General features: G+C 40.6%; 1 protein-coding gene across 4 annotated transcripts in view; it reads left to right on the forward strand.

Annotated features, from left to right (window-relative positions):
• Positions 1 to 525: 525 nt before the first annotated feature.
• The window catches only part of arid3a (AT-rich interactive domain 3A), a 31,671-nt gene continuing 6,718 nt past the window's right edge, over positions 526 to 25,478 (forward strand). Inside the window, exons 1-3 of one of the 4 annotated variants that reach the window (XM_064331517.1) lie at positions 526 to 1,038; positions 11,796 to 12,621; positions 13,115 to 13,394. In XM_064331517.1, coding sequence (XP_064187587.1) covers positions 12,263 to 12,621; positions 13,115 to 13,394 — 639 coding nt within the window. In that variant the 5' untranslated portion in view covers positions 526 to 1,038; positions 11,796 to 12,262. Of the gene's footprint in view, positions 1,039 to 1,388; positions 1,658 to 11,795; positions 12,622 to 13,114; positions 13,395 to 25,478 lie in introns of those variants that run through there. The other 3 variants (XM_064331519.1, XM_064331515.1, XM_064331516.1) reach the window with 3 other exon arrangements.

The following is a 25,478-nucleotide window of genomic DNA, read 5'->3' on the forward strand; positions in this document are numbered from 1 at the left end:
AATCCCTGTCCAATAGTTCTAATTTGCAGAGCTAAACAAGATGCACGTCAACCTTGGCCTGCAGCCGATCGGTGTATGTCAATTTGTTCAAAATGAGAGGAGCGCTGAGACTGTAAGATATAATACTTGCGCATATCATGTGTCTGAAATATATTACGATCTTAGATACTTGAGTCATTATCAAGGTCATTTTCTTGTCTCGTGTGTATTTTTTATCTACTATATATTTAGGAAGTGGCAGCGACCAAGGATTGCGTATTGATTGTAGAATGTAAAATGTTTTAATCACAAATGGCTAACGTAATATTTATAGTTACGGGGGTGGCAAGGAGTCAGCTGGCGTCCCCAACCACATTTAAGTGTTTCTAACATATATAGCGCAAGTTACCTCTCAATTTATGTAAGGCCTAGTCATGAGCAGTGTACGAAGAAACAAGCAAATGATGACTATATGCAGCCCACCACCACCAAATGGTTTATAGCCAGCCTTGGAGCTCAGATGTGAACAGGTGTCCCATGGACAAGCGGATAGCCCTCAGTCCGAAACAACGCAGAAACAGAAAGTAATGTGATTTACTGCAGGAAGTAACTTCATAATATTTTTGAGCAGATTAAATCTCTTTTACAATAACTTTTGGGGTTGCTATTAAATCTGATTGCATACGAAAGGATTATAAATAAGTAATAAGTCTGAAACGGAAGACAAACACGCGCTATCCATTGTAGAACACGAAGGTTTAATAATTCATCAAAGTGATTTCTTATGAGTCAGCTATGTACACTATGAGGTGATTATTTTAAGAACGAAATAGTCGTATCTCGGCTTATACAATAATGGTTTCAATCATGTCAAATTAGATAAATTACGAAAAATAACGCGTTTGATCAGCAATAATACACGCGCGTGCGCACACAACCTCCTCGTTCATTCATCGGTTATACTTCCCGTGCTTTGCGCACAACAGCCTGTCCACCCACCCACTGATGAGTTGAAAGGGATCACTAACTAAGGGAACGTCGCCAAAAACTCGACATGTGGTAAGTACTGTGGTATGAACAAATCGAAACCCGGAGGAAATCTGTCGAGTGACATAGGCTACCTGTAAAAGTGTGAAGTGGGGCTGAGATCGTCATAAAATGACACAGAATGTAGGAAACGAAAAACTTGCATGTTTTTTTAATAGTGTTATGGAAATCAAGTTGCAGTAAATGTGAACACTTCCGTAAGAGATCTTTATATATCCAGATACGTACCATATGTTTCATTGCCTTCTTGCATACAGTTATTCTGCAAGTTTTCAAGATGGTGTTTGCTGACAATCCCTCTTTTATTGGGGGTAGGCTGGCCCCTCTGATTCAGAGGTTAGGAATTTGCATCTGATTGCTGTTTGTCAACCAATGATTTGACTCTACGACCGTGAGCACGCCTTAGATTAGGCAAGGATACAATGTTACTTCTAAATCAAGCCATACTTTCAAATCGAATTAGATGTAGGCAATTGAATTGAAATAATACACATAGGCTATAGCTGTTTATATCAGTACATACAATAGTTTATACAGCAAATAAACATCAAAATCGACCTGAATTCAGGGGGAAATCAGGAATGTTTCTTCCGGTTCCTAAGAGTACAAAAACAAAACGGAAGCTGATTTGGTAAGTTTTTTCTTTTGCTCGCTCAAACTCACTTCATTTCTAAAACCGAGAGAGCGTAGCCCGTTATAAACTGAAATGGGTCTAGTCGAATATCTTTTGGTAAAGACCAGCTATCTTTTAGTATCTTACTATAGGACCTTACTATAGCAACATACATCTTTTGTTATTGGCATTATAGTGTTTGTTTGTTTGCCCAAATACGTACTTTTGTTTTAGCACAGTATGTGCTGGGCTGGTAATTTGCGTCAGCATTTTCGTTGCGTCGGGTAATGGTCATTATCCTTACTATAGCCTACATTTGAGCGTTTTAACGCCCATTGCCGTACAAAGCCTAGGCTATTTGAGCTTTTGATATTTTTTCCGAGTAACAACTTGCTTCGTTTACTATTTTTGAAATATAAATACATATAAGTTCAGTTACACGTGTATAAGGGACACATGTCCTATTCCATCATTTTGCTTTTTTGCTATGGGGAAGTATCTTTGACGCAATTATATAACACTCGTCTGGAGCCACATTTTAAAATGTGGCTCTGTATAGTAGCCTAGGATATTTGATCTGAAATCGGCTATGAAAATTAGTTTCCACAAACATTTTTTTATTCCCAAGTGTTACTGTTTACTTTAATTTTACTTTGAAGTTAAATTAACTTTATTTGATTCGAAAGTGAAACGGGCTTCCTTGGTCGATTAAATCAAGTAAATTGTCACGTGGATTTAAGATCATTGCCCTATAGCGTTACAAGAAAAATGCAAGAATTCAGAAGTTAGTCTGGTAAATAGTTTCTGGTTTGTCCGGTGAAACGACCGAGCAGACTATCCCTAGTTTCTGGTTCTTTAATTTTTGTGAGAAGTTTGATATCGCTTGGCTATTTATTGAATATATTCCTTGTGCTGTCCGTACAATTAAGATTTTCGTGATTAATTATGCTCAAGAAACAGTCTATCAGTTTGAAATTTGCTGTACATCTGGTGTTAGTGTGAGAATTCTTTTTACACATTTCATTGCCATTTCATCTTGAGTCCAAGGTTTTCAAAGTAGGCCTAATGTCCAAATATCACCATCAGCGATAACCTTACATTTTAAATTGGCTTTTGTGAGCTCCCCAACATGATCTAAGTGGTGAGCCAAGTCAAGGCAGTATGTATATGTTGAAGTTGAGAGAACATGTTGAATTAGACGGTTTCATGTCGGTTTCTGTGAAGTACTACAATTACATATTTACGCATCATCTCAATTTTGAAAAGCAGCCAAAAGATACTGCAGTTCAGCTGTGCAACAATAAGCTTTTGAATGTGGGTGAGGGTCAAGATAAAAAATTTAAAAAATCTTCAGCAAACAACCTGCAGCTGCATCACTGACGGATGGCACGTGCAGTTTGTTAGCTGCCTACTGAATCTGTGAGCCATCGTGTATTGCCTGCATAGCTTTTCAGCTGGCTGTCAATGGCATGTGAGATAATGCCCCAGCTGCCTCTTGTGACAAGTTTCACAAATAGGCAGTTTAGAAATTTTAAAAACTCCCTGAATCATTGAGGTATCGTGGATATTTAAATAGCTTGTACCACTTGTGCAGGTTGTTAGACTCTGTCCTAAGCCTTGTTGAAGAGAGGAGACATGCAAGATTTAAATGACACAGTTGGCAAGCTTATCTGTGATTATCTGAGCAGATGAACATGGTGCATGCCCAAACCAATTCATCCAGGTTTATGAGCTCAAAATGTATGCAGTTGCAATTGTCCTTATGATTCACTTGACCAACGGACGTGTACAACACGTAATGTTCTCTCATATCTGCAATGCTTTAGCAACATTATCACATTGCTACAAGGTCATGACGATATTTTGAGAATGTTATACGCTAGCTATGAGTATCATAAACTGTTTTGTTGTGAAACAATTACAGTCTTTACAAATAAAAAATAGCACTGTGACTACATAAATGTCCTTTGAAATATCGGTGATTTTATGTCTCTCCCCATCCCCCCCATTGAACCCGTTGAGGGATTCAGTGCATAATGTCCATTAAGGCTATTTTTGGTGAACCAGAAGTACAGGAACACATTTTGTGTTAAGGTATCTCCCATAGGTTAATGTTGTGACTACTTGTAAAACTAAATGGCCTCTCAGTCCCGTAAATAGTACACACACAAAAGACGTCTGCAAGTGTATTTTGCAGCCAGCCTGTTAACACAACATTAAATAGTTAAATCTAATGGAAGTAAAAATAAAACTGCTTTTTACTGTTGCCACCCTTCAGAGGCATCCAGACGTGTTAGTAAAACAATACTGCAAAAGATGAATACTGGAATATCATGTTTCTTTTCATTATAATGACTTTGGTATGCTAAATAAGTCACATTTGATACATTAGGGCTCTGCACTGTTGCCACACCTATAGCTTTCTGTCTTGAGGAACTAGGCCTGGATGTGATTGCATGATCTTATTTGAGAATGTTTGCATTAACCAGTTTGTCCTGTAATGGTGTTCCTCTCTCAAATGCTTGAGTGACTAATGTGTTATTGGGATGTATTTTATAACATGCATATGGATTGAAAACATTGTACTTCAGTTCACCAGAAAAGTCTCTACAGTGGAAGGAGTCCTTTTGTATGATAAGAATTCTTCAGGCTGAAACTTTTATATACTTTTATATTATTAAAATTCTAATTGTAAAACGTGTGCTTTTTATAACACAGCATGTCATATGTAAGTTACCACCAATTATGTTGAAGTTCAGAAAAAAGCATTTTTACTTGCCGCTATTCTGTTTTTCAAATTTTGCATTTGCTTAATATGAGAAGTGTGTATGTGCCCCTCCCAAACTAACTGAAAAGCCATTGGTTTCCTACTGCAAATCTAGCAAAGCTGGCCCTTCAAGTTGTCATGACAGTGATTTGGACTCTAGGCTTCTATATTCTGTATTGTTACAAAAATCAATTCAATAAGCCTCAAGGTGAAAACTGCAAAAATATGGCCTTCCCATGGGAGACAAATCAATATACAAATATATTCAATAAATCAATTTTAAAAATACATTATATCAATATATGAAATATCTCTTGTCCTATGATTCTTCTACAAGGCTTAATCTAACTTCTCAATTGGGATGGAGGGCTGTTCTTCAAAATGTTATGTATTATGCTTGCTTAAGGAAAAGGGGATTTGCTCTGATTGGACCTTTGTGGATTAGAAACGTATGGTAGGCGATCAAGTTCACTTCTTTAAGACCCGGTGTCTTTGCATAATGAACCCCCTTCTAATGAATAACATGCCTTGTTAAGGCAGTGTGCTTGTTGCTCCCACTGTTGTTGTGCTCTCAAAATTATGGTTGGAATGCATTCAGGACTTGAGAAATTGGTGCTCTGATAAAGTTCTTTTATCGACTCAGCATTAAGTCGATAGCATAGCATGGTGCATAGCTACATTTAACAACCAACAGCATTATAACAGTCCTTTCATGGACAAAACATGAAAAAAAGGAATGTTAATTTAAAGTTTGAGACATTCAGCCAGTGATGCTGTGATTAAGGAATGTTGTTGCAATTGAATGTCTACCATGAAGGGGCAAAGAAAAAAAAGCTTACTTTCAAGAATATGCAGTGTGAACAAATTATTTTTTCGCCCTTACCCCTGAACCTCTCGTCTCAGACTTTTGTCCTAATATTTTCAACAAGTAGAAAACTTGCTCAATTACATATGGAAAGTGCTTCCAAAAATGCATTGCCACTTCTGGTGGCGCAATGTTTCAGTTTTTGTCAATTGTGCTTCGTTTCATGAGCCAGTGAAACATGGAATCTCATTTGAGATATGAATTCAAAGCAGTATAAAGAGCATGTCAGAATGTTATGCAAAAGGATGTGAAACTTAATAACGAGAACTATTTATAATTTCTAAACCCTGTTGTGCAAGTACGTGGCTACTAGCAATGAGGAATTGCATACCAGGTTTATAGACATATGCTCAGAAGTAAGCATTATAATTAGGTCATTTGTGCATAAATGTATTTGGGGTGTACATTCTTCTGTGTGTTTCTTTTTACATTTATTCCCTTAATTTCACCAAATGCTGAATCGCATAAATATTTTAACCTTCAGATTACTGGAGAATTCCACTAAACACCTGGAATGTGTCAAGTTGCCCATACAATATAAGAATAGGCAAGATATGCCATCCCTCCTTTAAGTCACACAAAAACTGGGGGAGCTGTGGTTTTTGAACCAGGTTATGCCACACAATGTGTTGGGGTACTTCATTTGATAGTAATGTGGTCTGAACTAGTAATGTGGTCTGAGCTATATATTACTATATATTACTAAACTATGAATACCTTTCCCAGGGTGTTCTGTTGCACTGTAGACACTGGGACATATTTTGCAATATATACTGATGAAAGTAGTTCAGCAATGGGCAGAGTGGACTTTAAATAGGCAAAAAGCCAAATCTTGCATAACATGGAAATGAATAACGCACCACATCCTGTGTATGGCTACACATTTTGAGTAGCTTGGTTCAAGAGTTAAAGATTTGATTGACAGCATGAGAGAAATTATACTTTCCTATTTTATGTGCAATATCACACACAGTTTATAGATGGCCCTTTAACAAATATACAGTATTGATTATTATGTGCAATTACCACAGAAGTACTCTCAAACCACAATGCTGTGAAACAAATTTTATCTGAAAAGGGTCAGTGTGGGTGGAGTGTTTTGCTTTAGCCCTGCACTATGACACCTGGTTCACCCGATTAAATAATTGTGGTCTTCAATCAAGACATTGCTAAGTAGTCAGGTGTCTTAATGTTGGGATAAAATAAAAACCTACACCCACACCAGCTCTTTTCAGATAATATTGGGCACCCTTCAAATCTCCATGTGCATGAGCAAAAGAGGCTTTGCTTAAGACCAATCCAGTTTAGTTTTATTCTGTGACAATGAATGTAATTTGCTTGAAAATACAGTTTGGATGATTCCCTTGTTTGGAATTTGATGTGACTGAGTTTCTTCCCTTTTCCTGCACTTCTCATGAAGGTTTTATGAACAACTGAAAATGTTTTCTTTTGGGCTGAGAACATTGCGGCTGATGTGATTATTTCTGTCATGTCTGACCTGAATTTCAAAGGAGGGGCTCGCATTCTTCATGTGTCGGCTGCAGCTCGGTCAGCTACAGGGCTCCAGGAACAAACCTGCCTTTGTTGTGTTTTAACATCTTCAACGTATCGAATAGAATTGTAAGAATTGTCCGCAGCAGTGGAAGAGTGCACGTTCCTCTTCGGGAGCCTCTCGTGCTTCCCTGACGCTGTGGGGAAATAGTGGGTTGGCCCGTTTTCAGCTGTGCCCTTGCCAAAACCCACACATGAAAGTGTCTTTCTGGCATGCAGGCAACGTGTTTCTCCTGCCAAAAAAAAGGAAGAAAAAAAAGCGCTGATTTCATTCTTTGGGACGGAGCCATGTGGGAATCCCGGCTGGCTGAGGGCCGCTCCAGGAGCCGTAGTTACGTCACGCACCTCCCACTTCACACACGTCCAAAGGCCTGTTTATTTGTTGCCCACGTTTACTGCCCTTTGGTGCGCTGTGTGCTGGGTCTGAGAGCTGGCAGGTAGCCTGAACAATCTGGTGTCAAAGGGATTACTGGAGCTTTAAGCTTGTTGTACAGATCCAGGTGAATCAATTTAATGTGCAAAAATATTAATATAGTCATTTGTGCTTTTTGAGTGAAAGATCTGTGGCATATTTAGCAAGAATGTGCGAATATGCTTAAGCGTCCTTCGGTATTGATATCTGTATCAGCTAAAACTAACATGTAAATGATTACAAAAGTTGAACACACAAACTGTGTGACCTCCTCTTCTCACATGCAATCACTCTAATCTGTATTGGACAGACATTTTTTTCATACAAAAACTGCATCTTTCTTTTATTATGAACTAGCTCTCATTTTCACATATTTCATATTGTACCCCTTGTGCTCAACAAATTGATTTTAAATAGAATGTTTATATAGAGGCTACACAGATGAAGATCCTGCCTTAGCCCACCTATTAGCCCATGGGAATGAGGCTGAAAAACAGCCTCATTCCCATCTAATCTAATTAACTGTCATTTTCTCCATCTAGCAAACGTAGATAAGACCGCCATGTCGTAACATACACCTTCTGCAGCCTGGAATTTGCTGATGTATAGAGAGTGTGTATCTCTCATTTAAAAAAATCTCTATTTTGATGTACCCATTTCAAATGCTCCCTTGAAAGTTCCAATTATAATGTAGAGAGGATGCACCTCATTATATACACAAAATATACACCAGAGTCATAGGAGATATTTGCAAGAATATTTTTACGCTTCACTCCCATCTTTTTTCTTTGAAATTTTCCTTTGCCATTTGTTGGCACCTATTTGCAGCCATTAAGTCATTTTAGTCAGGCTGGTAAAATATGAATGACATATCCAATCAAGAGAGTTGAACTCCATGAAGCCTCAAATAGGGAGATCACTTAGTATTTGCCCAAGTAGCAAAGACACATCTATTCAAACCATAGTAATTAGAATTTTCACCCATTCTGCTGCAGATTGTGGAAGGCGTTCCTGTGGAACGTGTGACTCATGTCAGGGTGGGATGATGCTTGCATGATGGCCATTGTCAGTGTAACAAGCTCAGTAGTCGCTATGTTTTTTTCCCCTCTGTTAGTTTGGATATATTGCTTAGAGGAATGTGAATAAATCATACATTTTAAAGACCCTCAGCGGTGGTCACCGGTGTAAAATGTGATTTTTGCCATGTTTATTCCTTGCTCTTGCTGAATTTGTTGTCTTCATTATTGGGCAGCAAAAGATGAAGCTCTGTTGGTTTTATGCAGTTGGATTCATCAAGTGCCATTGCTATACCTCTCGGGCTCTGTGCAGGCCTACTGTTCCCAGATTACTTAAACTTGCAATTAGCCTGTGTTGGTACACACACAGAAAGTTTGTAGCTTCTCTTCGAGCCTCTACTGGGTGTCACATTCAGCCCAATTGCTACACTAACTGCTTTCATTGACTGAGGTATAACACCACTGCTTGCAGTTGTAATCTAATCAAGTTTCAACACAAACAGTGTGCTTATGTCTTTCTTGCCCTCTGTATATTGTGCTGAAAGATTTCTTGATGTTGCACCCTTGTGCTGATCGGTACTGTGTATACTGTTCCCTTAGCCAAGCTCCCTGTTAACACCCTTCACAGCTGTGTTCAGTTTCTCTGACCAGGGGCAGCATGCTCCTGAGGTAGCTACTGAGTGTGAACAACACAATATTAGTGAGCAAGTCAAGCCATCTTCTACATGAAAATGAGAAAACAGAAATGCTTTGAGTGCTTGCACAATTCTAGTTTTGGCAGAAACATGTTAAATATGAGGTTTGACCTCAACCCCATAGTACAAGGCCTGTTCAAAAACAATCTTGAATCCAGAAACCTTCCTTTTTTAAATGCGTTTTTTTTTTCTTTTTTTTTCTTTTTTTTCTGGCTCTAAACTGCATGAAAAAACAATCCATCAGTACCTTGTTATATTTTTACATGTGCAATAATGGCATATGTGTGGCTGTATTCTTAGGTTTGGTGAACAATGACAAAATGCTCAGTTTGCAGAAGTATTAAGTGTTTGGTATTTCTTACGTGAATCACAGAAAATGCATAAAATGTATACAGTTTTAATACTAGCAGCATGCTTTACAAACAATTGCATGGTCACATGGTACTGTAAATGCTCTCTCCATGATTAATATATATTCTGGGATCAGGGCTTGTGGACGAGGACGCAAGCTGCAGTCAAATATCAGGGCGCAGTTCTGCATGTTCACGTGAGGTTCTGTGTGCCTATCTGTGGAATTAGACCCCCAGCTCTTTCCTTATCTCTCGGTCCTGTTTGTTCAGACATTGCAATCTACATTCACCCCTCCCTCACTCATTGTGACAGTGCAGGGAAAAGAGGATTAACCCATTAACTCTCATCAGTCATCTCTTATCCTTCATTTAGCACAGACCATCCTGTTTCCTACAGGGGAGCCTAACCCTAACCCTCTTTTAATTCCTTTTCCCCCACACCACATCTCCCAAATCGGTGCTTGCAGGACACCAGTCATTTATGATTGTTGGGTTACGCCCCCATTGTTTTTGTGCTGGTTGTTGGGTTGACACTCAAGCGCTAATGGACATTCTACTGCACAAATGGTATAAATTGCTGTGCAACATGGCAGAAATCAAACCAAGCTCAGCAACTGCTTAGGGAAATGAGTTGTGCTAAGTAAGAAGTTGAAAGGAAGAAATAAACCTAAGAGGAAGATGCTTTGATTGAAAGAGAAATTGACCAGTCTACAATGTCAGAAAGGAGCAGAGAAATTTATAAGAACTGTATACAATGTGTATTGCTGTTTAGTGTGTGAATGATATGCCAATGTATAGGAACACATTTTAAGCTGTGCATGCAACTCTTTGTCTTTCTAAATCTATGTACGTATCTAGAGGCAGATTAGTTTATGAATTAGATTTTGACCAACTGGTTAAGTGAAACAATACCATTGCTGTTCTATGCTTTACCATCCAAGCCATAGAAAGTCAATTAAGGGGTGAATCGAAGATTGGTAGCACATGAGTGCCTGTATGGCATGCGTATGCTTACACACATTTTATCTCTCTTTGCATACTGTACAGTCCTGAATATCATGTTTGTCAACTGAAAAAGGATAGGAAAGTTCCACAGAGGATGTCTAGATTCAGACTAATTTATTTGATAGCAGTGACTGTACATTTCTAGAAAGACATTATAGACTTTAGTTGGAAATTAGCATTTTAGGGAGAGGAGAGAAGTATGTGACTACATTTGAATTTGTTCCTTCACAGAGTGTGCTATTGACATATGTAAAAAAAAAAAAAAAAAGAGATAAGATGATGTACTACAGGGATTATTTAAAGAGAATGGTGAAAATGTGAGGGCTGTAACTATAGGGCATACAGTCATCTGGAACATGATGCAGTGTGCAGGGTGAGATCCATACAGTGTTGTGGTCATTGGGCAGTACCACTCTATTCCATACTATTCTAGTAGTTCCTTGTAACACACTTAAAACTCATGGACTGAAATGTTTTTTTAGTATTGAATATATCACACTTTTCATTATAAGTTTCAATGAATGCACTTTTCTTTGCTCAAATGATAATCATACATCAAATGTAGCTGGGGGTGCGTGAAAAAGTACATGGATAGATTAGTTCTGACCACTGGCATGACTAGAATAATTGAAAAAGTGTGACCCCTTTCTTTGGAAAATATGTTTCTATGATTAATTCCTTTACGATACAGGCACAGCTTATCGCTGACCTATTTGTGAACTATACCCCATTCAGTAGAAAGCAGACATTTCCACTTAAAATATTTGGTCAAGGCACAGAGGAGCTTTATGTTTTCATGTTTGCTTCTGTTGAGTTCCAGATTTTGAGTTCAGGTTTTTTGATAGAATAGCTTTCATTGGTAGCATAATACTCTTGAACAAAGGTGATCCAATGACCCTGAATACTGCTCACTTGCATTGCATGTTGATTGTGGAAACTATGGTCTATCTGTTTCTCCCCTGTATGCACAGTCTGTAGTATTAAACCTACATGCCATGCTGACATTGACAATGGTTTTCTCTTCATTTTCCCATGAGTATTACAGCATTACATGATTGCAAAATTTTTCCTTCAGTTCTCCAGTTCTTCTTCAGCAACATACTAAGGCTTTTTTTTTTCGATGGCATTCCACCAAGTTTAATTTTACTGACACTAATTTGATTATGTATTCATTTGAAAGACAAACTAATGACTCCTGAAATAATTCAAGCTTATATGGCTCACAAGGCGAGAGATAGGTTGTATAAAATTGGAATTATAGAAATCTGGTCGTTCCTTTCTTAATATTCTTGTAACTTGTTATAACGTATACATGCTGTTTTTTGCATTAATCTAATCCCAGTTGTAAAATGATTTCAGACAGAACTTGGAATAGAATTAATAGAATGAAATGGAACTTAGAATAGGTTTTAGAAGAAAGTTTTGAATAAATTGTACAATGTTTCAAAAGAGGTACCAGAGTTTGTTCAGAACCGCTTCCTCTCTCTCTTCCCAGTAGGGCCTGACAGAGGTGCAGTGGCACATTACCCGAGGAAACCTTCATCAGCATCGCTGGCTGCACCCAAGTGGGAGGCTGCATGGGTCTAGACCAAGTCCAGAAAGAACTGCTGGTCCCCCTCTCTCCACCTCGTAGAAGCTCTGTATCCTTTAGCACTGAGGGGTCACTGGCTAAACGTGCACAGAACCTGGGACACGTATCCAGAGCAGCAAACAAGGAAACATTTCAGGCCTTAGCCCCTGCAGGGCATTGCTAGCGACAGAGAGTGCAACACAGTGCGCGTGTCCCCGAGGAGCCATCAGTCCTCTCTTGTTTTGAGGGAAACGGGCATCAATACATTGAGCCCACTTGGAAAAATTCACCCCTCTAGGTCGGAGCGAGGAGCATTCTTGCCGGGTGTGATCTGGGCTCTCAGTGGGGAGGGGGGCAGAGACAAAGAGAGCGCGGCTCAACTCTGTCCGGAGATGAAGCTTCAAGCTGTGATGGAGAATCTGCACAGGCAGCAGAGAGCCAAACTGCTGATGGAATTGGAGCAGCAGCAGCAGCAGCAGCAGCAAGCAGGCCAGTCCCAGGCGCGAAACGCAGCCCAGCCCGACGTTGGAAACGCCGGGGATGAGCTCATGGGGAGCCCAAACCCCGAGACTGAGCACGCTCAGATGGCGGCGCTGGCCGCCATGCGAGCCGTGGCAGCCGGCCTGCAGAGGGCCCCCGACAGCCCCGTGTCAGAGCGCAGCAGCGCGGGAGAGGATGAGGAGGAGGAGGACGACGAAGAAGGCGAGGAAACATACAAGGACATGATGGGCTCAGAGGAGGAGGAGCGTATGTGAGTAGAGTTCCTGTTCGCTCGCCTGCTGCTGTGCTTCCTGTGTGATTGACAAGATGTATGACATCACCCGCTCTGAGTCTCACCGATATCCGCTCACATTTGAGTCGATGAATCATTATCTGTGAATTTTCTATTACTCATATGTAGAACTAGCCTTTCTCCTGTCATTTCATAAGTTGCATCGCTTTTGTGGAAATTTAGATTACATCATATAATGTGGTCTATGTGTATGTATGGCCCCTTAAGCTTGCAAGGTATCCAATCTTCAGTAGTTTGGGTTCAAGATTATGTGCAAATGACCTGAAGAGGAAGACTTTTTAGTTTGGGTAATTTTTACTTTATGCATGCTTTAAATTACACAATGTGAGAGCATAAAAACTGATGCAGAAACTTCTCAGTTTATTCATATGTGTGCTCATGCATACATGCATGCTCACAAACAGGCACATGTTGATTTGAAAGTTAATATCTTTCTTTGCTTCTGGGACAGAAAGCAGAAGTGGGACGAGGAGGACTTTGAAGGGGAGATGGAGGACGATTATGAAGATGACCTGGGTGAGGAGGGGGTGCCTGCAGGGAGGGACACAGTGATGGGGAAGGGTATTCTCCTGCTCCCTCACCGCCGGCTACACCCCCACTCCCAGCTGATCAAGGCCCGGCCTCTTACGGACCAGGAGCCTCGAGTATCGGCTGTCCCACCCCACGGCTCTCACAGTCAGCTGGGTGGCCAGGATCACGGGGACTGGACTTATGAGGAGCAATTCAGACAGGTAGGCCTCAGTGTTTTTATCTAATGGTCCGCAGATACTCTACACAGTGTATCCATTGTTTGGCCTTCTGTCAAAATACTTAATATAATACAAAACATAATTAATATGTTCTCTGACCTGCCTTGAGATATTACACAGCAAAGTGATTACATTTTTCCTGCTTTGTCTGTATTTGTGTCTCTTCTCGTGAGGGGCTGTGTCAATCTGACTATTTGCAAGTTGGTCCTGTCAAGAGCATATAGGGGAAGTGTAATTATTTAATGTGTGTTGGTCACTTCAGATCTGTATATGGTACATGATAATTTCATGGTGAGGAATTGCTGTCATTGTCAGTAGTTAGAATGCCGTTGAAGCTTACCTCCATTCCCTGTAAGGAAAGGATCGATTCTGTTCGTTTTGCATTTGTGGAAGTCATTCCTTTATTATTAAACCTGTTAGAAGGAAGTGTTTTAAGGATGATGAAAGCACTTGCCTAATGTATTGACCGATCTGCTTTTCAACATACTGGAAGCCAGTTGAAGTGGATAAGGCTTGCGCACATGGACTGCAGTTGGCTTGACTATTGTACTAACAACACACATTATGGTGCACACTTGTTTCATTGTGTCACTATACAGCAGTTATGATGATAGCTTGATCAGATACCCAGAAATGCCTTTGGAGTTATCCCCAAGGATATCGCCAAGCTCCTGTCTTTCAGTATTGTAGTAGTTACCAACATTATATTTAATATAATTGAAATCTCCATCTATCAGAAAAAACTCATGTCCATGTGATGTCATTTAATGCTATCTAGCTCTTCCTTAATTTCCTCTTAGTACCAAATGGGTTTTTTTGTATTAAGAGGAACTTGGCCTCTTCCATGGACCAAGAAACCCACAGTTAGTAGCCGTAAAAGATGTTGAGTTGATATGGATACTTGTGTAGGAACCCATAGAGCCTCAAGTGTGATTTCTTTTGTGTGTATTTGTAACAGATAGACAGACACAGTCATTGTCCATAATATTGCAATCTTGATAGATGATCACACTCTGTACGTTCTCGTAGCAGTACTGCTATGGCTGTTGCTGCCCTTTGTAACTGAGCTCTGTTTGCACATGTGTGGGCCAAATGTGTTGAGAGTAAAATCGCCACTGGTTGCCATGGATTGAGCATTTGAATAGCACATACACAGAATGTCATAGGAAGATGGAAGTGTGTGTGTGTGTGTGTGTGTGTACATATATATAAAAAGAACAAGAAATATGCAGGCTAATTATAATCTTAGGCTTCAGGCTTGGTATGAAAATATGTTCGAAGCATGTTCTCTCTAATCTCATGTTTACTCCAAAATGAAGAATGTATGTTGACTGTTATATAATCATTTGGACCAGGAACATGTTGGTTAAGATAATATTGCACAATCACCTGTTAATACAGAGCTGGTACCCTCATGTTCTGATAGCACCACATTAATCCCTATGTATAGGAAATTGACAAACCTTGAAAAGACTAAAATTTTATCAGCTACTTTTTTAGAAATATGCCTTTATTAAATATATGTGTTTGTATATGTTCAGTTATGGAATAAAATGGTATAGAAGTGGTCAGATGTGAAGAGAGCTGCCTGGGGAGGCAGGGGTTAAGACTTGGTAGTTTATTTTGGGCAGGTGGGTGGAGGCGGTTGGAATGTGCCTGGGGGGGGAGTGATAATGTGACCATGCTGGACCCGGATCGTTGTGGTAAAGCTGCAGGTCTTTATCAGTCCATGTCAGTACCCAGGATTCTGAACTGAAAGTGGGTCCACAAATTTACCCGACCATCATGCTTGGGTACATGATTCTGTATCACGTCTTAAGATAGGGAGCCAAAAGTTTCCATTCACTAAAGCAAAATGAGTGAGTCAATTGTATCTCCCTTTCAGTGCAGGATTCAAGCTATAATGTGGTTAGAAATTAATCGAATTTCAAGGCAAGTGAGCTCTGATATAGGCTAATCTCCACATGGCAGAAATGGTTCCTCTGTCGATTACTCATATCAGTGGTTTGAAGCAATTAAAGCGAATCAAAATGTTCTTCTGGTGAATTCTAAACAGGCATGGGAGCCTTTTCATTTTAATGTCTCACACCACCAGTATCCGCACCCCCCACCACCAGTCAAACTTGTCCTTCTCCTTGATAGTTTTATATACATGCCAGTGGGTGTTTTATGGTTATGTAAGGAGTTGTCTCTTGTAGTGTCATTTTCTTGGAAGTTACACGTCAGCAAACTTTGAGGGGGGGGTTTTATATAAGTGTCACTTGCATCATACGTTTGCCATGTGATTCCCGATAGTGTCTAGCAGATATTTTCACCGTTACATAACAATTGGCACTGTGTTTGCTTTATATTGCATTGCAGGAACCTTTGAATGTTATGCAGGGGAAATGTGAACGTTAATGGCATCAAGTGAAATACAATTACATAGCGATTATAAAGGGGATTTTCAGGGTGCCATCCTATCTGGAACATACGAGTCTTAAGGATTTAAGGGTTACAATATGGAGAGATGGGAAAACCCAAAGAGGAATACTTGGTGACCAGGGAAGCACATTATGTTTCACTATTAGACTGCTCAATAAATGGAAAGAACTGCTCAATGCAAACTGTTGGTCATTATGTTTTTGTGTTAATATTCTGCAAAACATGTATAGCAAGAATCCTTTGCAAAACATATATTCCTCAATTTTACGGTGTGGAACAGAGTTATAGACCCATTTTGAGAACTGCTTTTGTCCTGTCACTTGTCTTTACAGTTAAATAATTGAATTGTTAATTCGGTTCAGGGGACCCTTTATTGCTCAACCACAAAAAAGGCGAATGAATGAAATAATCTGACTTCTCCAACCCCTATGTCCATTGCCTGCCCTCCTCCAATTACACCACACACCCTCAGGCAAAAAGACAAAAAAAACCCTTTGATCTCTTCGTTCCTGTTTCTCTTTTTGTATTTTAAATGCAAACAGCCGGGCAGATGGAATCCAGATGGATAGTAAAGAAGGAATCTCTTTAAAAATTCATTGGCCCTCTATTATCAGTGTGTATAGAGAGTTTGCATTAAAGATTGATTTGCACAGGCAGGGTGGGGGCAGGGCGGCCACAGGCACTGTTGATACAATATGAGCCTGCGCACAGTCTCACACTCGCCATTCTCTTCGTCCGCATCAGTGCAATCCTACAATATGCCATTCTGGGGTTTTTTCCCCCCAAAACCCCATAGAAAACAACCCTTGAGACACTGCATGCACATGTTTTATGTGCTCAATTTCAGCAGTCAAACAGGAGAATTTTCTTATGATTTATATCTGGTAAAACTATCCTTATCTGGGATTGTTATGCTTGTTTTGACCTTTGCATTATGATTAAGTGTAGGCACGCATATTAAATCCAAGAACATTTCTTTTCTTTTTTTTGTAGGGGTTGGGGACAAAGATAAACAGATGAAATAGACTTGAACACAGTTTTATGATTATTCATTATCTTTTATTAGCAGTCTGAATATTAGTGATTCCATGTATTCAACCTCTACAATAACAGCATTTTTTTAGTGGGTGGTGCAGTGAATCTACCAAAATGTCTGTCAGTTAATCATTATGATGAAAGCTTACCATTACTCTTTCAAACTATGTCACTTTTTAAAAGGAATGATGTGCCTTTGTATAACCAGTTTTTTCCCATGTGAGTATATATACATTTTCATTCTTTTTCTATAGAGAATTGCAGTTTTTGGGTCTGGACTTTGGTACAGTACCTCATTCATGCTGTTATAATCTCTTCTGAAAAAAAACTGCTCAATAATTATAGATTTATCATAAGAAAAGAAAAAGCGCTGTTTGATAACTGTGGTTTTACTTCGCCAATCATATTCTCAGTGTTCCTCAAGGAAGTGAAAGCATAATCCATTCAGAAATGGTATGCATTGAAGACTCTGCTGCCTCATGCTAACCCACCCCACCGCAACTTCATGGTCCCAACCTTTAGCTGTGTCGAAACCACGGAGTGGCAGGTGGCCTGAAGCTCTTTTCATGCGTCACTGTGATGACATGTGTCCTTTACTGGGAGTACCTCAAACAAATATGTTCCAATCGCTTAGCAGTCATACAGGCTGCATTAGCTAACGTGCACAGGAGATATCATCACATTCCCTCAGACCTCTTGGTTAGCAGCTCTGCCATTTGATTGGTTTATGTGAAGAGGTAAAAACATGTTAAAAAAAAAGCTCTTGCATTTAAATTGAACTTCTTCCTCTACCCCACCCACTGCCACTCCCCACAGGATGTAATGGGAAATAATCCATGAAAATATGCTGCCATGTTTTCCCCCTTCATCGACTTGTGTGTGAATTAGAAGGGTTTTTGTAGCAGTGCAATCCAGCCTGGATTTTGTTGTAGTCTAGGTTTCACTCAGTCCAGTTTCAGCTCTTTGCTTGAGCTGTGGGTTCTGTACAATAATGGTAGATTGAGCTGTGTAATAGGAACAGGGAGTGTTAAGAATCAGGAACTGGAATACAGCTGTGCTACTGCGCGTTTCTCCTTCCTCAGGGGCTTTTTCTCTTTATTTGTCCGAACTTGACTCAATAACTGCCATGACCAACAAACGAGCTGCGTGCAGGAATGTATGTAATTTGACAAACTGTCTGTGTGCAGTCAACAGTCCCCCTCAGCTGTGTGCGTGTGCGTGTGCGTGTGCGTGTGCGCGCACGCTGTACCACCCAGTTTTAAAAAGAATGGGACACAGTTAATGAAACTTGCCATTCAAGAATAACAGAGGAAAAATCGGCATGGAAAGATTTGTATTAAACTCTTCCTGTGGAGCCGAGGGGGTAAAGAGGGAGGAGATTAAGACGTGGGGGAGTGGGAGCGAGGGGCGGGGCAGGGAGCAGGGCGGGGTGACATGCTGAATCGGGGCCAAGCTGAACATGGAGTGCGGCCTTGCTCCTGGCTGAGAGATTTGGATGGCGTCCAGCGCGTGCTTGCCGTGTTGGGTTGATGTCAGAGCCGCGCAGCCAACGGGATTCTGGAAATTGGCAGGCGCTCAATACAGCGTAGAAGGGGGGTAGCGGCTGGAATGTAAACAAAGATTGCATAAAGCCTAGGCTCCATGACATATGTGCTTTTTTTTGCGCTGGCTCATTTCTTGTTTTCATGCGTTTTGGTTTGGATATGGAAAATATGAGGAAGCGCAACTGCTGAACTGACAAAAATAGAATCTCAAAAGTCATGAGAAAAGGTCACCAAACAAACCGATTTATAATGATCTGTGAAAGATATTTCACTCTTGATCATTTAGCTGCCCTGTCCTGTGCATTCCATTTTCTTTCTGTTTTTTTAATTTATTTATTTTTTGATTGGCTGAGGTTCATCGGCAGAATGAGCCCTCTTCAATACTGGATATGCCATAACATTCAGTTCTCTGTTCAGTTCTCATTAACCTCTGCTTAAATTGTATTGCTGAAAGGGTGTTCAAACCAATAAAATGAATAGACACACCCAATGGAGTATTCCCTATCTTATCTTTGATTGGGGCCAGCTTGTTGCTTAAAATGTACACAAATCAATTCTGAAATCCAAGAGTTCATATTTGCTGCAAATATATCTAAAGAGCTCTTCCTGATTTATTGGTGGTTATAGTGTTTAAAAATGTTTTATAGCATGTTACATTCAGCACTCATGTAGGTAAGTCATCCATCAAGAGAATGATTCAGCATCTTCAAATGTTTGTGCTCCTGTTTGCCTAGGACAAGATTTATGCAGTAATGGAATAATATTTGGCCATGGAAAATAGTAACTTAAATGGAGTTAAATATTGTTACTAAATGTGATGTGCCTTGTAGCAAGTGCTTGACTCATTGTGTAATGAAGAGGGTGGGTACCACCTTTAAAACCAGTGGCGGCTCTTGCATTTCAACAAGCTAATTGCTGTCTTGTACAGTGATTGTGCATGACAATGGCAGGCCTTTGTCCGCTGGGCCAGGATGGTGTGTTTGGGGTGGTAGCAGCCTAGTCAGAGCCCCACCCCCCACCACCACAGCAGTTTTCCGCTTTGTCCTCCAACACAGGCAGGACAACATGGGGGAGGACAGCTGACAAGGAGCGGACAAATCGGGGGTCAGGAGGGGTTAAACGTTCGCCCATTCACTGATCGACCGGGCCGCCCCGGCCGCGCGAGCAGAGCGGCTCCCATTCCTTCAGAGCCGTGTGCGAAGGGCAGGGTCGTGAACCGACGGCGGCGGGCCACCTTCCGCGGGGAGGCGCGGCGTGTCGCTCCCGTGTCAGACGCCACTTTCAGCGGGCTCATTCGAAAGCGATCAGGAGTCATCCGTCTTTCTAATTGTCACCGGGTTGGTCCACCTCCCCTCCCCTCGACCACTCAAACCGCCCAGGCCTGACGCTGTCCAGAGCGGCCTCCGTCTCCGGACGCCACGTTTCTTCATTCCCAGATATCCCCTCCCCCGGCTGTCTTAGCGAGGTTGACGGCTTTGTATCCGTGCCCAAGCGCTGGAATCTGCCGTTGCCTTTGTTTATGAAAAAGATGGTTTTAGCTTTCACATCAACGGTCATTTAAATCCTGAACCTGTTTCGCAAGTCTGGTCTCTTTTCTGCCTTTCATAGAGTGCATGTTCCTTCCTGATCACAGAATAGATCTGCACCTTGTGTTGAAGATGGCAGTTCTATAGACCCCTTCCACCAGATTGTTCTCAGTTCTGTTTTTTTATAGGGGGGATGGGCACAGACACACCTCAGTGTGTTCTTATTCATGCTTGACTTGAAACTGAATGTGTAATAATATTTCTGCACACACTGTGAACTCTCAGCATTCAGCCAATGATTTATCTCTCAGTAGCATTTTAAACCCTTACCTACCCACATTTCACGTTCACATGACATCACAGGTCGACTTTCTCATGAGTATGAGAGTTATCTAGTCATTTATTAGTCTCTATTTTGCTCACCGTGCATTTAAAAATGTTTTTTTTTAAATTATCCGCTCACCTGCTTTGTAAACCCCTGACTCACAATGTGACAGTCATACTACACCAGTCTCTGGAATTTATAAATCTGATACTGAGCCACAGCTGTTTAATCCAGGATGATACATGGCTCCCCAGCTACACAGTTACCCATATATATCCTCGCATGGAGGCAGCTATTTCTGGCCAGTGCCTACAGTGCAGTCCAAAAGTATTTGGACAGTGATGCAGTTTTTGTTGTTTTGGCTCTGTATTTTGGGTTTAAAATGAAATTATGATATGACGTGAAAGTGCAGGCAGTCAGCTTTAACGTGAGGCTCTTTGCATCTGTGTCCATTGATCCATGCAAGAATTGCAGCCCTTTCTTTATAGTTCCCCATTTTGGGGGTTCAAAAGTAATTGGCCAAGTTAACATAATCTTAAATAAAGTTGTCATATTTAGTACTTGGTTGCAAGTCAGTCAACCGACCTGAATCCAACTGGACATGAGTTTCACTTGCTGAAGACTGGCACAAATCCCCAAAAACAAATAGGACAGTTCCTGATGAGATCATCACCTGGGTAGATACCCAGTGTCTGGCGATGTTTGTGAGTTGCAGACTTCAGGCAGTCATCGAATGCAAAGGATTTGCATCAAAGTACTAAATATGATGACTTTATTTAAGATTGTTAATTTGTCCATTTACTTTTGTTCCCTGAAAAGGGGGAGGGGGGGGACTGTATACTAAAAGGGCTGTAATTCCTACATGGATCACCGGATATGGATGTAAATTCACTTAATTTCAAATGGACAGTTTGCAATAACCTCATTCATTGTCTCGTTTCAAATCCAATGTGCTGGAGTACAGAGCCAAAACAACAAAAAATGTGTCACTGTCCAAATACTTATGTAGTGCACATTTATGTGTATGGAGGGAGGTCCTGTGTGTGTGTGTGTGTGTGTGTGTGCATGCATGTGTGAGCTCATTCAATAAAATATTAATATTTTTGAATCATTCATTTAGGTCAAAGGGCATTAGCTCAATTCAGTCAGTGACTAATGAAAGTCCTAACATATTGCTTTCAGACCCTTAACCTTTCTTATCAATACCCATTCAATATTTGAAGGTGACACAGTCATCTAATAAAAAATGCCTATTTTATCTTGAAATATAGGAATTGTGTAAACTGGCTGTCATTCAATAGCAAGCATCAAGCTAATAAGTTACATTGGTGTCCTTTGGTCTGTTAGTCTGTCTGTAGCTACATATTTGATTTAAGTAAATTTATAAAGGCTTAAATGCTTTCATGTTCTAATACATAAATGCTTTTATATTTTAACATCACTACATTCAGTTTTTCGTTATTCTGTATACCAGTACAGACAAACATAAGTTTTCTAACAAATACAGCCCACATATTCACATTGAGTGGAGACTAATCTTTGTTTCCCTGCAGTACGGTGAATGCACTGATTCACTGGCATTGGATGTAGAGACTTACTTCAATAGTACAATTGTTGGTGTTGTACAGCGATAGCAGTGATATTAAGGCTGTGTCATCTAGCTTGTGTTGTTTCTCTGTGAGGATTTCTATGAAAGTGCAGATATGTCTTTTCCATGGAAAATCAAGTGTCGACCCCATTTTATGAAACTTGAAATGTGTTTGAGTGCACACAGGCATTCTGCACTTATGCACAGGAGTGCATGTGCTTTGCAAAGGCCTCACAGCGCACGGGGGCTACAGCCAGCCTGGATTATGGCCCCCATCTGAAGTGAATCTCAGGTTGAGAGGTCAGGAATTCAGTCAGGAGCAAGGCATGTTTGCTCATGCCTCTAGACATTTCTGCTCTTTCACAGAGCTGAAAATTGTTTGAGAAGGTTGCATAAATATGCCTTACCATTTCTCAAGGGTGGTGGAAAGAAAAAAAGAAATAGTCCTACTCAAAATTTTCAAACCAAACCCTGTAAAGAAAAAGTACATCAACTTTTTGTGTATTAAATGTATTTAACACGTTTTAAAAAATAATTATATGCAAATTTTGGAGAAAAGGTAAAGATTTTTTTCTTTTGTGTTTTGAAAAAAAACCCCAAACTGGGAAATTCTAACCGTTAGGGAAGAAAAAGCTAATCTTTGTGGTCAGGTTTCAAGTCTTACTCAGACAGAGAATCAAACTAGTCATGTTTTTCATACTAAGAATTCTACAGGTGTGGCCAAGTTATTTGTTTATTGGGCTAGTTCTGTCTTTTTACTATGAAAAAAAGGAACTGTACCTTTTCTGAGTTTTGGGAGACAGGCGTCATTGGCCAATTAATTGATTTACTTGACCTTATGAAACAGTTAAAAAATAATACGATGTGTAATACAAAACTATGTAGTTGGCTGTGTGAAAAGCTTCCCTTATTATTTTTGGTAACCTCCTGCGTGTAAAGGTTTCAGTATGCTGTAGAAGGTCACCTCTGTTGACAGTATCATCCACACATCATGTGCTTTGGTTTACAGATGCTCTACAGACCCCTGACGGGTGAAGTGAGCAGCTCGGGTCCCTCCCCCCTCGTCCGGTCACTTGCTTCCCAGAGAGGCCGTGTTAGGCCTGCCTGGAAAGTGATTGACAGGTGTGAAACGATGGTGCAATGTTTCCAAGAGATGTCGACTCGTATTTCACACAAGGCTAGTGCAGCTTCTCTCTGTCCATATGGAGGCTGGGTCCAGTGATGAAGATCGGATATGTGCTATGCGACACTTGCAGGGGAATGCTTAGTCGGTTTGCTGGTGGCCTGGTGCTTGTTATGTTTTATTTGTGCTGTGTTTTAAGATTGAGGCAGACTCACAATCAAGGACAGACCACACGTTGTGCACTGTCGATAACTGTAAAATGTCACTGTCCCATTGTAAATGAAAATGAATAGTGCTGTGCATCAACAACATTTTGCAGTTTTTCTTGATGCTACAGAATGGTTACACATGATCACCAGAAACTAATAATTAATTTCTGGGTTACAAGTTTTTTAATGCATCATTTTAAATTACTATTACCATCTGAAAGGTTTATGAGACTGATCAGATGAGTTCCACCAAAGTTAAGATTAAGAAAATGTCTGGAGTTTTGTGATATTCCGGTTTTCATATGTGTTTTTGATTGGCCTTGGTTTGTAGTTTGTAGTTTAAACAAGAAAATACATACATTTTATACAGCAATGCTTCCTTCTCTGTTCTCAGGCAGCACATCTCTTTACTCCCAAGGGCTCGTGTAATGTCAGATTGTAAGGCCATAGGAAATTGTTCTAACTATAAATATGATTAAACATTTTTTTGAAGAGTAATTGCGTAATATACGCATGTACATCCTCTGGAGGTGTAACGTTGCTGTATGGACTGTTTTGGTGTTGAGGTGTATTTTCTTGCTTTAGACCACCAACCCAAAAGGCCTTGATACATACCATGGTAAAGCTGGCAGGTTACCAGAAACTTCTGTTAGTATTTTTTTATCACACACATGAGTCAATCACAAACATACACTAAAACTGAAATAGCATTTTTTAGAAACTCCAAAAAGTCAGCTAAAGGGTAAACTGCTTTCGCTGTTTATCCAGCTGTCGCGCTTGACAACAGGATTTTTGAAAAGGAAAAGGATCACAACGCCCAAATGGCAGCTTTGCTACCCTGAATCCATAATGACAGAAACACTCTGGGTGGATCTGAGGGAAGCCAAGCTGGCAGGAAACGCACTTGCGTAGAAATTCCCTGGTATTGAGAAATGGAACACAGATGCCCGTTTCTCATTCAAAAGCTGTTGAAAAACATATGCACGTGGTGACCCAAACCAAATGCAGACGTGTATGAAATTCCCATGGATTTCAGCTTTAATCATTAGCTTGTCTTTCTGTTCTTTACAACAGAAGATGAAGTACTGTAATCTTGCGCTATTCAACTCAGCCTTACGAATATAATCCTTTTTTGTTGTTGTTTGAATTTGAAACATTCACGCTAGGAGACGCCCTATCAGTGTGTTCTGTAGATTTGACTAGATGTGAAAAGCTTTAGCTCCCCCACCCCACTCAAACAGATAAACAGATGTGTTCTGCAGAAGTTATGTTGGGGAAGGAGGGAGGGGGTCTGGGGTTGGGGGTGGGGTTGAGTGTCTTTGAGAGCTTCCTGGGAAAAGGATGCAGCTGTACATAGTAATATGAAAGAGAGGGGCTTGGGGCCAGTTAGGGGAGCACAGTGATTGGGGGGAGGGAACCCGATTGGCTGGTTCCATTTGTACCTAGCATAAAGATTGCTAGCCGTTTCGAAGATGGGCTTGTTTTTTTTCAGACCTTGCACAAGTAGATTCTTGCTTGTCAGGGTGGGTGTTGATTATCGTGTTCAAAGTGGTTGCTATCCTAACAGCAGATTAATTCTGCTTTCTCAACGGTCCTGTCTACTCAGCCTAGAATCTTTGCACCACCCTAAACCTCACGTGCTTCCATTATCTTCTCTGTTGTCTTTCTACTGGATAAATCTCCATGTGAATACAGTTAATGAAAGACCTGTTCAAGAGAGACCGAGCCACACTGTATCATAGGCTAGTCGGGGGGATGGGGGGAGTCCCATTTTGTTTGTTCTTCAAGTCATATGGTTATTTCTGTCTTGCTGATTGTTTATGTGGGGAGGGCGTGTAATAATGAAGCTGCACTATGTTTGGTAGTGGTGAGTGCTATGGAGACTCGGTGGGTGAGTGGGGGTAGGCTGAAGGAGGAAAAGGAAAGCGGTGATGGTGATTTTATGGATAGCGAGGCTGGGCCAGGGGAGATCCATTAGAAACTTGTGTGAGAGAGGCTGAGGGGAGCCATTTACAAGATTTATAGTGTGGCTCTCCTCAGAAATGCGTGCATCCTGTAATTAAGGCTCTACTTGCCTCTAGCTCCACATTACTGCCCTCCCCTCTCGGTTCTCTGCTGCCCCCCCCCCGTCTCTCTGATAGTAAGATCTTAAGGCTGCTTGGCGTCACTAATGAGCACTAAATGGCACAAAGGGAATGAGCTGCTTGTGGGTGCAGCAGGAGACCAACTGCCTCACACCGAAAAAAAGAAAAGAAAAAAAAACTGTATTCTAATTGACCGCTCTCCCGGTTG

The sequence above is a fragment of the Anguilla rostrata genome, chromosome 4, assembly GCF_018555375.3.
Source record: "Anguilla rostrata isolate EN2019 chromosome 4, ASM1855537v3, whole genome shotgun sequence".
Classification (NCBI taxonomy): Eukaryota; Metazoa; Chordata; class Actinopteri; order Anguilliformes; family Anguillidae; genus Anguilla; species Anguilla rostrata.